The sequence below is a fragment of the Meleagris gallopavo genome, chromosome 1 (genome assembly GCF_905368555.1).
Source record: "Meleagris gallopavo chromosome 1, MGAL_WU_HG_1.1, whole genome shotgun sequence".
Taxonomy (NCBI): Eukaryota; Metazoa; Chordata; class Aves; order Galliformes; family Phasianidae; genus Meleagris; species Meleagris gallopavo.
This window is the reverse complement of record NC_139404.1, coordinates 24,545,309-24,563,765: the sequence shown is the minus strand read 5'-3', so window position 1 is coordinate 24,563,765 and position 18,457 is coordinate 24,545,309. Positions and strand designations below refer to the sequence as shown.

At 38.5% G+C, this 18,457-nt stretch overlaps 1 protein-coding gene across 3 annotated transcripts in view; it reads left to right on the top strand.

Annotated features, from left to right (window-relative positions):
• Positions 1-18,457, top strand: part of MET (MET proto-oncogene, receptor tyrosine kinase) — a 92,164-nt gene that overhangs the window by 64,609 nt on the left and 9,098 nt on the right. For all 3 annotated transcript variants that reach the window (XM_085219061.1, XM_085219066.1, XM_085219054.1), the window contains exons 11-17: positions 3,051-3,269; positions 8,731-8,877; positions 10,914-11,070; positions 11,851-11,991; positions 14,223-14,453; positions 16,749-16,829; positions 17,449-17,630. In XM_085219061.1, coding sequence (XP_085075187.1) covers positions 3,051-3,269; positions 8,731-8,877; positions 10,914-11,070; positions 11,851-11,991; positions 14,223-14,453; positions 16,749-16,829; positions 17,449-17,630 — 1,158 coding nt within the window. The remainder of the gene's footprint in view (positions 1-3,050; positions 3,270-8,730; positions 8,878-10,913; positions 11,071-11,850; positions 11,992-14,222; positions 14,454-16,748; positions 16,830-17,448; positions 17,631-18,457) is intronic.

Here is an 18,457-nt window from a genome sequence, read left to right as displayed (position 1 = left end):
CAGGTTTGGCTTTTAAAGTGAATGTGCTCTAAAGCCTAATTAAATAAAAGTTAAAGGTGCTGGGTGATAGGCAGTATCTTAATTGAGTAGGCAATAGATTGAATTTGTTTTTTTCTTATAGATCCTCAATCCAATATTTCTTGAAAACTAAACCATCATATTCTTCAATTGCTAAAACCAATTTAAAGGTAAAAATGTCATGTCAAATCATGTACCAATAAGGGCATTGCAAATAAGATTTTTCTTGACCTTACCAATCAGTCACATTGCATCCCCTCCAAAGAGTATTATTAGATTTTTATCATTCTCTGAAAGCATCCTCTTCAGAGACCAGCCTGATAAAGTAAAGTGTCTGACTCTAATAGATAGCCACAAACAAAGTTATGAATACCACTGCTATTCATTTAACAGACATCACTGGTCTACAGTAGATAAAAAGTCTAATGAATTTACATTAATCAAATAAATACAATGATTACCTAGGACATAATTGGTTTTCTAATTATATATATATATTAGTAATCTCTTTCTAGAATTGACACTATATGATATATAACTTTACGAATATTCATATATCGTGGAAAAATCTGACTCAGTCATGCATTATATTAACGATGCATCTGATTAGTACAATACTGATTCAAATGAATTTCTACATCCATGTGATATAATAAAACATGAGCTGTGGTAAATGGTCTGTAGCAAGGCATTCAAAAGAGAAAGAACAAAAATTCTATGATACTGTAAAAAAACGAAGGGAAATTCTGCCTTGACTTGTGTCCTGCAGACTCACCTTTTTGTTACGGGACAACTATTCCTGAATTAGGAATCTATGTGAGCTGTTAGTTACATGGGTACGTGATTCGTACTGAGAGCTACTCTGATTTATTTAACTGAGCATAAAACCCACAGTTCACAGATATATAAACCTTGTGATAGAGCTCCAAATGTCTAATGCTCAATTGCAGAACCTTAAACATGTTTTTCTGGGCAGACTTAAGATTTCATAATATTATGCAAAGAAAGAGAATTGCTATGGTGACAAAAAAAAAAAAAAAGCACTGATTTGCAGTTATCTAATTTAATCTTACTTTTCAAGTGAATATGAGTACATAATTGATATAGCTTGAAATGTTATGTCACTGATTGGAAACAAAGCAAAATTACATTGCATTAATTTAGCATATTAGAGAAAAATGTAAACCAATTTCACAGCTTCTTCAGACAGCATTTTATAATGAGAACCAATTTAATTTGCAAAACTACACAGAAAATATATATATATTGGCCCTTCCTCGATGCACAAAGGTATTCAACAGCACTGTTGGTTTTACAGGAAAATATCATGTAGATCAAATGTAAGATTTATGATGACTAGTATATAAGTCCCATTTTTACTGGGCCACATGTCGGCCACTCTATTTAAAGTAAAGAGCAATGTAACGTCTGTTTTCGGAACAGGGAACTGCTTATACAGGTCTTACACAAAAGTACTGTGGAGCTGAAGCAACTCTGTGCCAGAAGTCCTTCAACCGTATCCACTGCAGGAGGCATGAAGGGGAGGCACAGAGAAGGGAGAAAACAACACAGTCACAAAAGAGCCTCTTTGCAATGTGTGTGATGCTGCCCAGCACCCACCATACTTCCCACCGATGCTTGTAGATGTGCTGTTGACAATATAATCAAATTAGTTATCTAGAACACCTTAAAGAGAGAAAAGTCGATCCTTAGAGAGTGCTGCTCATCTACTTAAAGTTATTGTATCTAGTTATATCTATTATTATTATATTATTATATTATTAAGTTATATTTATTAAAGTCTAAAACAGATCAGAGAACCCTTCCTCTGCTGACTATCAAAGGAATTCAGAGAACTAACTACAGTCTGGGTGTCTGGATGCAGGCTGGATGAATCCCACCTGCAAGGATTCACATTATCCCTGTAAATTGACCAGACTCAGCTTCAGATCAGGCTGCCTTCCTTTCAATACACAAGTCCTTTCAGGAAAAACACTGATACATCTTGTCTGTCTCAAGAAACCCGTGTCAAGGTGCTGCTGGATGGATGGAAGCACCCTGGCCACACATCTCACTCTGATTCACAGCTCCAGGGCACAGTACTTTCCCTAGGAGGTCTTCTGGAGCAAGAGTTTCATCTTTCCCCTGAGAAGCATTGCTTGGTCCAGAGCACACCAATAGTGGGAATAAGTGCAGAGTGACAGGAAAGTGGTGCTTCACATGTGTCGTCAGGCAGCTTTCACATTGCACTGAGAGGCAACCCTTCATCCCCACTCATCCAGGGATATACAGCATGAAGCAGAACCTTCTGTCAGGTCTTCCCAGAGAGACTTACTTGTGTTATACCTAAGCAACAAATGCCACAATTCTGGGGTCCTACGCCTACTGTTGTAGAAAGAAGATACGTTTTGCTGAACTTTATAGGTCAATTCCCACAGTGGTTTTGGCTTTGAAGCACTTTCTCGGAGAGTCCCTAACAACTTTGTGTAAGAAACACAGCTCAGCTACACCATGAATAAACATGGCATATTTTCTACTGTTTTAGTCAGATACATTTGCCTTATTTTTAATTTCTCCTCTGATCTCTTGCTATCGCTTTGGTAGTATAAAAGGCAGAGAAATCCATGTTGTGTTTGCTCTGACACAGGCTGGATATTGGAGTTATGGCTGCTTTGTGTCCCCATACAGTCCAGTGAAAGGGTAGCCTGCTGATGGTCTTTGGCATTGGAAATCATTTTCCACTAATTATCTTCAAAATATTTACTTTAAAAGTGCTGTGAACAATCAGGCCAGGAAGCTTGTTTACTTGAACATTTCCTCAACGAGAGTGCAAACACCACTGAGTTTTTACACCCTTCTCCCCACTCTAAACAAACGCTGAGTAGCCTTGATCAGAATTTTGCTTTGGTTAAAGAAGAACAAGACTTCTGGTGTTTATTTTTTCAATATATGTGTATTGTTAAACAACAGCTATGTTCATCAGTTACTTCCTATGCACGTACTTACTCCAATTCTTCCTTTCTTTCCTATAGGCATGTAACCACCGCTCTAGTTCAGAGATAATCTGCTGTACAACTCCTTCCCTAAAAGCTTTCAATCTTCAACCACCGTTTGTAACCAAAGTATTCTTTATTTTTGATGGTGTCAGCTCTCTGTACTTTGATTTTGACTATGTAAATAATCCTGTATTTAAACATTTTGAAAAGCCAGTGTTCATCTCAAGGAGCAACCCAAACGTTCTGGAAATTAAGGTAAGAAATGCTGAAATAAGTTTTTAAATTATTCATTTTTCAATTGAACTACTCGCACTGAAAGTTGTGAAGCGCACATCAGCGCGGTACTGCGGAATAAATTAGAGAAAACACAGGCAGAGAGGAATGGAGCACAGTGTTTTTGGTAGTGCTTTCTCCCAAACCTCACATTGTCACAACTTAAAAGTTAAAGAGGTGAAAACAAAGGCATTCCAAGGTGGTTGCTGACATCAGATGGGGAGGGAGGGAGGCTTTCCCCAAGCTCTGAGCTGTGAGTGAGACAACTGTAGCAGAATATTACTGCTACAGGCTGTGTCACCAGTCTAGGATTAAACATGGCCAGCAGCCCAGAACTTGAAGTGTGTGGTCTGTGTGTCCCAGCTCTTACTGTCATACAGTTTTGTGTTCTTCCTCATGGATGATGTAGAGTTAGCTTTAAGAAGTGTCCCAGCAGTTTTGGCTTTCTAAAGCTGAGGGAAATTCTGGTCCATGCACAGTCACTGAAGATCAGCCACCAATGTAGCCTAAATATTTATGGATCTATGAAAAATGCAAAGTTAATACTGAGTGCTAGCTAAAAGAGCACTGAAAATAGCCTAGTGGGCACTCAGAATTATCTCTCAGGAATTTGGGGCCCTCACAGGCACAGTCTTCTTTGTACAAGAGTACTGCAGAGAATGTTAAATTAATTTGGGAATCTGATTTCCTGAAATTTAGTACTTTTCTGATTTAGAGTGTCAAAAAGAAACAGGATAAAAATACAGGGAATTCTAACTTACAATGAATGTGTATGAAAATTTATTGTGTACATTTCATTTTCATAGAATATTTATAATTTATATGGCACAATGAAACTTGCAGAGAAAAGAATCTCCCTTAATGGTATCCCTGCTTCATCGCTCTTTAAGCCAAAACTCTTTTTCCCTATACAGCCATGATATCTGGGAGCCCTGAGGTTTTTGACTGCAAGATGGTCCAGTGAGCCAACTTCTAACTGCAGAAAAGCAGAAGGGCTTACCTCAGAGACTCTGTTTGTCATGCTGGGTCCCAGTCAAACTCTCTGATGTGATGTGACACCACAAAGTGTGGTGGGCAGGTTCCAAAGAATAATCAATCTAGGGTTTTTTGTTATTTTGTTTTTTCTACTTGGAACTCCTGGTCAACAAATAACTCCTTCCTCACTGCAGAGTAAATGTTTGCCTGTTCATAGAGACATACTAAAAAGAGTGCTGGTGTGCAGATTAGCAGAGAGCTGGGAATACATAGCTTCTGTATGGCTCAGTGCCTCTGTGCAGTGACAGCAGCAGTTTCCAGTTGTTTCCAGGTCACACATATCAACCAATTGGAAAGAAAGAAGACTAATTTAAGAAGAAAAATTGAATAAATTAGATTGGAAGGAACCTCTGGAGGTCTTCATAGTCTAACTCCCTTGATCAGAAAGCAGTGCTAAGTTTAAAATTAGGTCAGGTTGATTATGGCTTTGTCCAGATGAGTTTTGAAATTCTTCAAGGATGGAGATTTTACAGTTCAGAAAAAAAAAAAAAAAATCCAGCTCCCCTAACCTCACTTTGTCCATCCTGAGCTGAATTCAACCCCTTTTCTATATCAGCAGTCCTCTGTACTTCCCTCAATTTGTCATTATTTCTCTTTTACTGTGTGGCCGAACATTCAATACAATTATTTAGGTGTGGTCTTGCAAGTGCAGAGCAAGGATAACAATCACTTCCTTCCATCTCAAGTATATGCTGTTACTAAAGTATGTGATGAGCTGTTCTTTTGTCCAGGTTGTTGATGAATATTTTAAATACTATTGGTCCCAGCATCAGCCATTGAAAAATGCCACTTGTTAGACCTGTAATCTTTGAGTTGATGGTACATTCATTTTCTTCACCTAGTCTATACTCCACTCATCCAGCCTGTATCAAATGAATTTGTTTTCAATACTAGGAGAGATTATGTTGCAAACCTTGCAACATAAGGTAAACATTTTCAAATGCTCTCATTTCATCTGCAGAACCAGTCATTACCTCATAGGGGGCAATCAGGCCACTTAGGCAAAATCTGCTCTTGGGAAGTCTGTTCTGGCTATTCCCAACTGCCTTCCTGTCCTTCATTTACCTGGAAAAGCTTCCGGTTAACTTATTTCATAATCATTCCAGGAACTTAGGTTAAAAATCAGGCTTTTTTTTTTTTTTTTTTTTTTTTTTTAAACTCTTCTCTTTTGCTCTTGGATCTTTCACTTTCCCTTAAGGAAAACTCCCTGGTGCTACTCATTGACAGGAAGAAGCCATTGAGATGAGGAAGCTGGCTGAGAACTGCTCCACCAACAACTGCCCAAACTAACAATTTTGTAGTATTGATGTCACCCTTAGTCAAGGCACACAAGGCAAATGTCTACCTAAGCCTAATTCCCTGATTATTGGCAACCAACTGAAGAATGACATTGGTGAAAGTTGGTCTCTGCAGCAAAGCATGAACAAGCCCCAATTTAGCATCCTCTAAATAGAATTAGTTACAGTGGGATGCTTCTATCAAAACAGTGAGGCAGCTTTCAGAAATTATATTAGGGAGCCAAAAGATCATTACAAACCATATTGCCAACACTTTTCCCTCGTCCCATACCCACATACAAAAATACACACATACAAGTTTACATGCCTCATGGTCATATTTTGTGCGGTAATTAAGCAAGCTCAGCATGAAATTAAATGGCAGCTTGCTTCAGTGAACAGGCTGTTCTACCAAACCAAAGTTCTTTTATCTATTTCTTAATTAGTTTCAGAGAGAAGGAGAGATCTTTTATCACAAGTTTTTCAATCAGAGTAATCTATTGTGACATATCAACTTTCATCAAATGACTGTGGATCCCGATTAAAAGGTACTATTGGTACTATTTGGTTTCCCCTGATGACCAAAAAACATCTTTGTAAGAAAATGTTACGTGCAAGAAAATATTAAGTCTTCCATCTAAAATACAGTCAGGGCATTATGCACCATAAATGCCAGCCTTTCTTGTCTTCAGTGCCAGCCCTTTTGTCTTCCACACTACCACATCTCCTAAGGACCCACATCATCACTGTCTTCTTCTGCCAACTATGTGACTCTTTGAAGTCTCTCAGTGCCCGCCATGCCCCGGTCAGAGTGGTCACAGCAGAGCGGCTTGAGGCACTTCACTGCTTCAACACCACAGAGATGTTACTTTAGAAGTGCTCCCATCTCCTGCCAATACATGAAGCTCACAGAGTAGGAAAAACTTGCTGTCGGGGAAGAGCGAAGAATAGAATCTGCTAAAAACTCTTCTCATGGCCTCCCACAAGAGCTACTGATCTGAACTTGGAAGGAACTGATAGCTTTTCAGAGGACTAACTCCTTCACTCAGTCCAGTTTGTGCAGTTGGGAACTTCTGACCAAAGTCATGTCAAGAAAGCAGCCTGTCTGTAGATTCTGCAAGCAATAACACACTGCAAAGACAGGACAACCCCTATATCAGTATAATTCAGTAGCCCAAATTTGCCAAGGAGAAATGTGCCCTAACTCTGCTGGAGACATCACTTTGGGGGCTCTTGAGAATGTTCTTCAACAGCCTCTTGATGCAGGAATGACCTCTGAAGTGCTACAGCAGACCAAGGTTTTGGGACTGTGTGCCAGGCCAGATCTGAGGGCTGCAGCAGCAATTCCACAGCTTGCCTCTGCCCAAGCCTGGAGCAGTAGTGCAAGCAGGACAGACACTGGTGAAGAAGGGGCCTTGCTTTACTCATGTGTCAGTTCTTTTCTTTTGCTTCTTCTGCCCATTGCCTGAGCTGCACAGAACCTGCAGAGGCCTGGCCTGGTCAGGAGTTGCGCTGATGCACCAAGCCAGTGCCAGGTCTCTGCATGCTTCCATAAGAGGCCTACGCCTACATGACTAGCACGTATTTATAAATTTTTCACCAGAGAAATAAGCAGCACAAATTTCATGTTTCACATCACATTTGAGATCTTGGATGTTCTTTGCCACACCTGTCTTCACTGTAACTAAGGACTGCATTGGGAAATATCAGTATGATTACTTCCTTTGGCAAGCATCAGTTTTGGTGGAGGAAATTTTCTAAGATTTGGTGCAGAAGGAAAAGAGAGGCCACTCATCCACATTCTCCATAACAATACATTTGTCCAGAACATGGAAGACCCAAGTTCTGGTCTTTTGAGGTAAATAATTCAAAGGATAGATTTGAACTTGAATGGCTCACAATCTGCAGTTAGTTTCCAGACTAATAAGCACTAAACCACCAGTCAATGCCTGGCCCACTGAATATTCAACACCAAACAGAATGGCTCCAAGATAGAAGAAAAAATAGCAAAATGGACCTTTTTGGCCAGCAATTAAAAAGCACTCACCTGGGGTATGGCTTTGCCAGTCAAAATAGGTCATTAAACTGGCTATCCTTTATTTTTATTACAATTTCCCCAGGGGTCAGCCTCTTTCTGCAGCAGACCTAAAAAAAGCATTTTCCAAAGTAATTTATTTTGCTCTTCAGAATGGGATTCTTATTTTCTTTTCAGTAGACGAGGCCTCACAGCAGTGTCAGGCATGACTCTTTCCTCCTGTCTCGTGAAAAAACTCCCAGTCCAGCCCACATCAATAGACTGTATTACTGTTACTCCCCATCTATCCTTCTCCCCTTTTACTCCCTCGTAATATGCCGGTTCTTTCATCTTATCTTAACCTGGACTGTAAATGGGTCAGGGCAGCACTGTAGCTTCCTAAATACCAATGTAGTCCAGAGCACAAAAGATCCTGACCTTGGTCTTAGGACACCACTATCACAATACCAGAAGGAATAGTATTTCATCCAAGTCTGGGATGTGAAGGCAGGTTTTCTGTGTAGGGAGTGCACTTTTCATGCTGTCATCTTTAACAGGGCTTGTTCCTCTTTGGCCTGAGGAATGTCATTTTAACAGATTTGTGCATTTTTTATTATTATAATTCAGTCACTCCTTTCTGAGGGCTTCACTCCCTCAGCCATAATCACTTGCAAAACAAAATATTTGAGATGCCTTTAGTTTGTGGATAATATAATGTTCATTTTGTATAAACAACAGGATCACATAATGCTTTCTTTCTTGTGAAAATTATACAAAAATCTAAACAGGAGCACCAGAAATTATTCCTCAAACATTTGCGTTTTAAGAAGTCCTTATGGGCTGTGTGATTAGTAGTGACAGGAGATTTTATCCTTAAACATTATTACCCCTCCTTCACAGGCCTGTCAGTCAAACTCCCATTTACGTGAATAAATCTGATATATACACATATTGACTGGTCAATGTAAACTTGTATTAGTCTGTTTTATTTTACAATTGTTGGTTGGGTTTTTTTTCATTAAAAACATTTTCTGAGGTAAGAAAAGCCTTTCTCCCTAATTTGTATGAGGATGTTACGTAATATTAAATTGATTTTTTCTTTTTTCTTTTTCCCAAGGGAAATTATATTGATTCAGAAGCTGTTAAAGGAGAGGTGCTAAAAGTTGGAAATAAAAGCTGTGAAAACCTTCTCTTGCAGTCAGAAACAATTTTGTGCACAGTTCCGAGCGATCTCCTGAAATCCAACAGTGAGCTAAATATAGAGGTGAGGCAGCTACAATGCACATGTGATATTAATATCACCTAATTATCAATCCCAGTGACGCTATTGAATTTACAAACTTCAGATTTAAGCTCGATCCTCTGTTTTCAGAGATATCTCCATCTCAGTCTCTGCTTGTGTGGGATGGAAATTCAAATCATATCAACTATTTTAAAAGAAATATTATCATTATAATTGCCATTACCAGTTTGTACGGAGACTTTTGGAGCCTTGGGCACAAAGTAGAACCTAAATTAAGAACCACAGAAATAAAATGCTAGTTGTTAATCCAAAGACAAGTGGTGCCATGTGGGAAAGAACAAGAAATCTTAATGGAGTGGGTTTTCTTAGGAGCTCATAAGTCTTTTTTTTTCCAAAAAAAAAAAAAAAAAGACTACAGAAAACTGTGATATGGACAATAGGATTGGATCATTTCTGAAATATTTTTTCCTCTTTTATACATATATAGTTTCATTAGTTTTGCAAGATGCAGACACTGAGACCAAATGTTTGAGTTTCATCTTTGTTGTAAATGTGCTCTTGCTCAAGTCATTCACAATTCTACCACAGATTTAAATTGTAGACCCATTGATTCATAGAATAGAACAAAAATCTTTCAACATTTTTGTATTTTTAAAAATATAAATATGGTAATGTATGTATGGGGAGGGGGAATTTCATTTTAACAAATTAAATTTGCTGAGCATGGACTCCAATTCACTGAAAATAATGGAAACATTAACATTAACAGTCTTCTATGTTTGACCACGATCAAAGTCTGAGTAAGCTCTTTGGAGCAGGGACCATCATTTTGTTCTGTGCTTTTATGGCACATCTCAGTGAGACTCTATCCTCTGAAAGATATTTTTATGTGTTACTACAATCTTAGTAAATAGTAATTATTCATTTTAATACACTAAATGTTAATTTATTGTAATATATATTTGCTTTGAAAAGTAAGAAATCAATATCTTGGGCATATCAGACAAATTGTAGAATGAGGTGCAGCTCCCTTCTGGCAGATCTGTTTCTCAGATTTGTAAATGCCTATTTTCATACAGTATTTGCTCATATTTTACATTCTGTACCTATTTGTATTTTTACATACTCAATCTCATTCAATCTGTTCTACTATGTGACAGTAGGCCATAACCTCTAAGCAGCACATGTGCGACATGTATTCCATATGTAGAAAAGGGTACAACACAAAGGGGTTAAATAAGGTTTCTGCTTGTTTACTGGCAAGGAGCCTCAGAAATTGAAGTCTGCCCAGCGAACAAGAAAATTTGCTCTTTTGACGGGCAAATCCATCATTACAGTACCCAGAGGAATGAATTCCACAGGAGGAGGAGAAAAGATGGCCAAATGCATTCCAACTGACTGAGCTAGTGCTGTGTGATCTGAAACAGTTTTTCCCTGTTAGCTGCTTGGTGTTTTGTTCAGTTGTTGATTTGGGGGGGGGAAGGGTTGTTGTTTTGTTTTGTTTCTTTAAACTGTCGACAAGCTAGAAGCTGGCAAGGGACAGCCTCACGTGACCTTGGAAACTAAAATGCAGGCATGCTGTCAACAGAAAGACAGTTTGATGTTACAGACTGGCTATGCCAAAAGGACACATATCAAAGACATTTGGGCTTTTTTTTTTTTTTTTTCAGCGTACATAGTATCCATAGGCCTATACATTTGAGTGAATATATGAATTTGGTATTTTTAATCTGATAACAACATAACCCTGTTATGCAGTGTGTGTGTGTGTGTGAGTGCTGTGTGTGTGGTGTGGCACACACTTATCCGTGTCCCCATCAGAGCTCCTGAAAGCAAGTAAGGCATCATAAACACAAAGATCTGATTTCACAAACACCAATAAAATCACTTCTGCACTGCCAGTGTCTTATCTCAGTAGAGCATCATAAAATTGAGATGTATTTCACATGGGATATATGAGTTTATATTCAGTACTAATAATTTATTTCTTACTTGTCTTTTGAAATCGTCACACTACTTTTTTTTATTTGTTTTTGTTGTTGTTTTTTTTTTTCCAGTGGAAGCAAGAAGTTTTGTCAACAGTTATTGGGAAAGTGCTGATCCGGCAAGATCAGAATTTCACAGGACTGATTGCTGGAGTTGTTTCAACATCTGTTTTAATTTTTATCTTTTTGGTATTTTTTCTCTGGAGAAGGAAGAAGAAACAGATTAAAGGTCTATCATAGTAAACTCCAATCAATAATTCAGTTGTTATATCTTAGATTTTTTAAAAAACATTAATTTATGCTCTGATTAAGTGCTGTGCAGTGCCCCTCCGTAACCTGTTAGCTGAAGTTTCACAATCTAGTTCAATGTTTAGATGCATTTCAACCCTTGGCTGTTGCCTGAGCTGGGTGAAGGGCCGCATTGTGCCTGAAGGAGGAAATTCTGAGCTATTAGGGAAACACAGTAACTTCTTTTTCCCAGTCACCCGTACAAGAGGGGCAAGTAGATGGTGCACCTGGAACCACATGTACTTCAGCTTCATCCAGTGTCCTTGTAAGTCCCCACACTGAGCCTAGGTTGTACAAGACAGAGCGCTGCAGTATCCCATTCACTCAAATAAGGACCTAGGTGAAAGTTTGCCTCCTTTCTGGCCCCTGTGTCTGATTTTCCTTCCAGTGGAAACTGCTGCAGTATGCAAGCAGGAAGGAGGAGGGAGGTGCTATACAACCAGATCTTGTCCTGATGTGGTATCACAGTCTAGTCATGAAGCTGTCCCAGAGGCTTCAGATCTCCCTTGGATCTTTCCAAGAAGTATGGCCAAGAATGAGACATTAACACATTACATCAATTCTTGTCCTATTCAAATAGCTGAAGTTCAGGTTCTGCCTATATTTGCCTCAGACACAACTGACCTTTTTCCTCGCAGAGGAATTAAACGAACTACTAAATTAATGTTAGCATTCAGTAAACATGAGGGTGTTAAAATATTTCTTTCTCCTTCCCATTCAGATCTGGGAAGTGAGCTGGTGCGCTATGATGGCAGAGTGCACACTCCTCACCTGGACAGGCTGGTGAGTGCAAGGAGTGTCAGTCCAACAACAGAAATGGTCTCCAGCGAATCTGTAGATTACAGGTCAACATTCCTAGAAGGTATGTCTCTACTAAGAATCTGTACTGATGATAACCATTTTATGCATCTTGTTTTTCCTCTGCCTTCAGATTGCAGCCATTTGGGCTGTTTGACCATGTCTCCATTGTATGGGATTATCATTTGTTCACAGGTTCACTATTCGAACTGAGCTTCTCAGGTGCTTCCCAAAATTAAGGTGAAAAGAATTTTCACTTTTAGTCTACTTCATTTTCAGGAGTTTAATAAACTACTATTAGTAGAAGCTCATTGTAAGCATCTTCCACAATTAATTAGGAGCTAATGGATGTAATGATTTTGTATTATCGTTATGTTTGCCAGACTATGATCAAATCCAGTCCAAAAACATGATTTTAAGGATGGCAAGTGGTTTTAGTTTCAGCGTGTATCAATGACTTTATACAGTCATTATAAAGCAGATCTGCCAGCTCAAATGGAAAATGAAACTTTTGTAAACGTATTCTTTGGTCTGTTCATCGCCTTTCTATAAATGGCAAGTTCTATCACCTAGAAATGTTCAGTTTAAAACTTAAGATAAAGGGCTATGTAGATTGTCACAGTTCAAGTGGAGATGCATGTGTGCTAGGATGCCAGCCTCAGAAAACACAGTGTTCCCTGGCAGGTCTAGGAGTATAAGGGAAGATTAATCCTGTGCTAAATATGTTTCTGTACTATGTAACACCATTTTAGAGTGGACATTCTTCAGAAGAGAACTCTACTGCTCTTACCAAACCACTTCAGAGTGAACACGTCCTTTAAGAAATGTGGAGTCCATGTCCTCTGATTTCCATTAAACAGATTTAACTATTAGGATCTACTATATTAAGATATTTGAAATATCACAGATTTTTGTTAGTAGTTGGGCCAGTTTCCAGCTTCCTTTCTGATTTTATACTTGCTGCTGACAGCTGGCACAGGAAGCTTCTTGACTGAAAGATTCCTGAAGGAAAGTCTGTGCCAGTGTTAGATGGGAAGGTGATACAAGACTGTGCAAAGATCCGCAGTAGAACGTAAACCTGCAGTGATCCCAGGGCCGCTGTGCACTGGCAAAGCACCACAGAGAATGCCCCAGAGAAGGAGGTTTGTTCACTGAATGTTGCCATAAGGGCATTCACTACATTTATCATAAAAGAATAAAATGACAGGAATATTTTAAGACAAGCACACTTACATGCAGGAGCTATAAAAATTAATTCACAACCATAGCTAATTTTACCATGGCTATTAAATAGGTACTTGCTTTTGGTGACATAACTGGGGCTTGTAAATGGAAGAGTTTTTGGTTTTGCTTCTAGGTAGAGCAATGGTGAGTTTTTCTCATTAGCTAGTGTGGTAACAACACTATGTGAAAACCTCCCGGGTTTTATACATAAATATATAAACCATGTCTGTGCAATAAAATAGCTAATAATTTCTGTTGTTAAATTTATTCCCTTCTTTTCTTTTTGACCTTGTGCTAAATTCTGTTCACAGATTCCACTGGAATCATTCCAAACTGAAATTAGCGTAAATTAAACTTATTTCCTTGATTCCATTACATAGAATGCCAGGGAAAATCCTTTAAACAAAAGCAATTTAACATACTTGGATACAATGTTGACAAAAATAATTTTCTCAAATAAGTACTTCTTGCTTGACTGCAACATTTTAATTTCTGCTATTTTAAATCAGCTGGCTCATGTTATTTTCATGAGTAGCACCAACTGTATTATCTTCAGGAGCTACAGGATATGAATCACCTCTAGGCATTTCCCTGGTTGAATATTTACCAATGGATAAATATAGCTAGTCACCAGCAGTTCGGAAACCTGCATGAAAAGTAGAGTTACCTACCAAATTAAAACATGACAGTAGGTTTCATGTTTTTAATTGTTCACTACTTCCTTCTTGCCCATCTCTATCATTTTTCCCATTTTACTTCTATTACTCACAGTTATTAGAAACTGCCCTTGGCAAGAAGTGACAAGATCTCGTTCTGTCCCTTTATAAAAGTGGAAAGTTTGTCTACTTGCTTTCATAAAAGTAGAGCTGAGACAAGCGTAAGTTTCTAGTGACATCGTTTCCCTGGAGTCTGGCAGATTAGCAGTGCTTATTTTCATCTTCCTTCGTGAGAAACTTTTTTGCAAAAGCAAGCTGCTTTCATATGGTAAAGTCAAACCCTTGCTTATCAATGAAATAAAACCTTTCATTTTCTAGCCTGAAAATACTATAACAGTTTATGTTCATCTTGCAGATCAGTTCCCAAGCATGTCTCAGAATGGATCGTGCAGACCTGCCCAATATCCTCACTCTGACCTCTCCCCAATTCTGTCCAGTGGGGACTCAGATTTAGCCAGTCCTCTTCTTCAAACTAACGTCCACATCGATATCAGTGCCTTAAATCCTGACCTGGTCAAAGAAGTCCAGCACGTTGTTATTGGTGCTGATAGCCTGATAGTACATTTCAGTGAAGTAATAGGAAGAGGTGGGTACTGTGACTGCAAACTGTTGTTCTTTTTGCACATTCAGTCATCATAAACCATTGTGAAGGTATCTATATGGGAGTTTTTCAAGCTTTTTTCCTCTTACGGCACAGCATCCCGTACACCAAATCAAGAGGACAACCAAGGGGGGTTCTCATTTTGAAGTCATATGAAGGGTTGTGTGCTAGATGAGTTGGAGAAGACCACAGAAAGGGGAAATAGCCTGACATTTAATGAGATTCCTTTGAACTCAGGAGACTTGCTGATACCCCTCAGCTGCCTCACTCTTGCCTTCTTCCAGGCCACCAAAAATCTCAGTCTGATCTATGAGGCTGCAGAAAGGGAGTGAAGCTACAGCAGAATACTGTACAAGCCAAAGGCATGTGCCTAACTGGCAGGAGGTGCCAAGGAGGAGGCATCAGTGAGTCCTAAACTACTAGTGTGAGAGCTGTGTGGGTTGCTACATGGCACTGAAATCCCCTCAGTCACTAAGTGCATTCAGTACATGGCTGTGTACACCTACATGTTCTCCACAAGTTTCCCCCAGCTTTGAAGAGTTCACTGTTTCCTTTTACTGAAGTCTCTCTCTTCCTCTCCATTCCTTGCTCAACCCAGCAGCAAGTTGAGTAAACCTCCCATTTTTTCTGTTTTTTTTCCCATAGTCCTTATTTCTCTACATCTTCTTGAATGCGTTCTCTCTCACATTCATAGCCCAAGTCAGTATTTCTGTAATGACATTTATTAAAATCTATGCTGTTGAGTGCCTACGAATAAGCCAAGTGGAAACTGGATTTTCAGTACTTCTACAGATCACGCTCAAGAGATCTGTTTTTGAGTACCAGAATCCTGATTACAAAACTATAAGTGATATTCCTAATGTCCTCTCTGTGGGAAAATAGCCACAAATCAAACATACAGTCAGTGTGTTTCCCTTCCATGTATTACACTTCATCATCCCCAAAGCAAGGGTGGGCCTTTTGCTTTTCTTTCTTATTTCAGAGAAGGCCAAGTAATTTCCCATTTTTGAATGCTGAAAAATATCAGGAATGACACCAACATAATTAACCTGTTTTAATTTTCACCTCCATAACTAGAAACGAGCCAAACCCAAAAATGTTTCAGACACACCCAATCCAAGCTTTAGGATTTGTGCCCAGGCTCCAAACAAGCTGTGGTCTGATGGGATTTGAGTTGTTTTTATAAAACAAACTTTATATTAATTTTACCCCAAGCCAAAGTCAAAGCCAGCTGGACTCCAACCAGCACTTATGGCTTGAACCTAGTAAAAATAATCTTGTTCTGTCTGAAGAACTTGCACCAAAAAAAAAAACAACACCTATTTTGTGTTAAGACACTGCAAATATTAGTGTCTTAAAAGTGCCCATTAAATAGTACATAGTGAAGGAAAGTACCATTATATGTACATAATTTGGTCTGGATTATTTAATGTATGTGCCTGAAGCTTGAAGTTCTCTATGCTTCGCAAACAAGTCAACTTCTCATAGTAGGTCTTTCCATTCTGCAGACTATTCAGTTTTATTGACAGAAAAACACAGGTTCAGAAGGATTTATGTGTTCTTGCCAGCTTATTTCACTGCTTAGTCTGTCAGCAAGAAGGTAAATTGTGATATTCTAGTGATATTCTGCACTAGAAACGAGACCACAGCAGAAACAATAGACTGCCTCCTAGCAATATGGTTAACCTGTGGAGTGATTCCCGAACCTTTCATGGCCAACACACTACTACTACACTCAACATTTTCCATGAAATAACAAGATCAGGAAGATTATAAGCCCACAGTGCCTCTTTATTCAAATTGCCATTAAAGATACATCACAGCTGTGCAGGTTAAACCAGTTAACATGGGTATGCAGATCCTTGGGAACAACTGATGCAGTGGTTGAATCAGGTCCTTCTAACTGCTGCTGCCTTGCACCTTCCAGTGCCCCCATTCAACATATGTCCAGTGGGACAGAATGATGGGAATGGGCTGATGTATTTTTTTGTGTGCATGGTCATTAACAAGAATATGAAGCAGCTGTGGTGCCAGCCTTGTCATTATTTATATACTTCATCTAGGACAAGAAATATCAATTATGTTGCAAATAGTTTTCATTTGTGTAATGATGGCTTTATGTAATGACTGTTTTATGTGTTAGTTCCAGTTAATATCACAAGTGTTGGGAATTGGACAGAAGTAAAGTTGTGATCACTTTCTTAAAGTTTAATTGCTACCCAATGGAAAATAATAGAAGACTAATTTTACAAAAGCTAATCTTGCTCATTTTTTACACAGGTCATTTTGGGTGTGTGTACCATGGAACACTGCTGGATAACGATGGCAGGAAAATTCACTGTGCTGTGAAGTCACTGAACAGTGAGTTACATGTTTGAGAGTGAGATATTACCATAATTTCGAAGACAACTATGGTGAACTAATCAATTACAGTGAAGTGTACTTTACAAATAAAAATTCTCAGTTGCAGCTGGATTAAATTTATCTGTAGGGCAGCTCCAGTGACTTTAGATTACAATTAGGCATTGCTATATATTTATTCATCAAATGAAGTGTCCAAGTTTTTCCTCTACAAAGAATGGGATAGAGAAAAATGAGGGAAATATAGTGTCATTTTTTATTCTACTGACTCCTTGAGATCTGCTTTTGGAAGTTAAATTGATAAGCAGCAGACAAAGATGCTGGAAAATCAGGAAGAGACTATAACAACATTTATTAAAAGCTTTACTGAACTGTTGTTATGCAATTCATACTAAGCAAAGGAGAAATGTAATTAAAATTAATTTAAAAATTTGAATTAAAAACAGTACATTTGGTCATTATAAAAAAACTATGCACATAGCATAGCTGCAGTGTGGGAGGTGAGGAGCATATTTGTAGCTTCTCATTATCAGTTTCATTTGTGCGATGATACTGTACAGAAATGAACTGTAGATTTTTTTTTTTTTTAATTATTACATTTTACTGCTGAATTTCTTAGGAATTACGGACCTGGAAGAAGTAGCTCAGTTTCTGAAAGAAGGAATAATCATGAAAGATTTCACTCATCCCAACGTTCTGTCACTTCTGGGAATCTGTTTACCCAATGAAGGATCCCCCTTAGTGGTTCTTCCATATATGAAACATGGAGACCTTCGAAACTTCATTAGGAATGAGACTCATGTAAGTACACAGTGATGTCAGTGGAACATTAATACAAGTCTAGCCACACCCAGACCCAACACTACAGGTTGATAATTACAGTAGCTATGTAACTTGCTGCTGTTACTACACCTTAACCTTTGGCACTTGCCTATGCTGGCAGCGAGCCCAACCACAGCGCTGCCACTCCTTCCCTTCCCCCTCACATTCCTTTCTACAGCGTTTCCCAGAAATTATCAGCAATAAGTATTTCTCATTTCCCATCCATAAGCCTCTTCATAAACAAATGTCTTTATGAGATTCAAGTAAAGGGGCCCAACCATCTGCTGGTTTAAACTTGCATGTCTCCATTGACTTCACTACAGCTGTGTCAGTTGTTACCATATGCTTTTCCAACTTCTAGGTAAGGGATCTTCAAAGCCAGCTAGAGAATGTCACAGTCCTGATATCAATTTCTTTTTTCTTCTTATCTTAAGAGAGTAAACCAATAATTGTTATACAAACTGTGAGAACTCTCTTATCAGTGATTTTCTTAATTTTTATTAAAATTCTACAGTTTTCTCACATGGGCCTCACTGGCCTACATTACCAAGTCTTGCCTCTAGTAATCTAAGCCCACTTTATATTGTAGTATTCACCCATTTCACAGTGCTCGGGCAATAGAAAGTGATTTCTGAGCCAGTGAGACTTTGCTCTTGATTCCTAGTAGCCAGGAATTTAAAAAATAAAAATAAAAAAATAAAATTAAAAAAAAAAAGGCATTTTGGAGAATTATTGCAAGAGTTAAGCTTTTATAGGGTAGGTCCTTCTTCTCTTTTGAACTTATTTCATTCTATGAGCACCAGGAA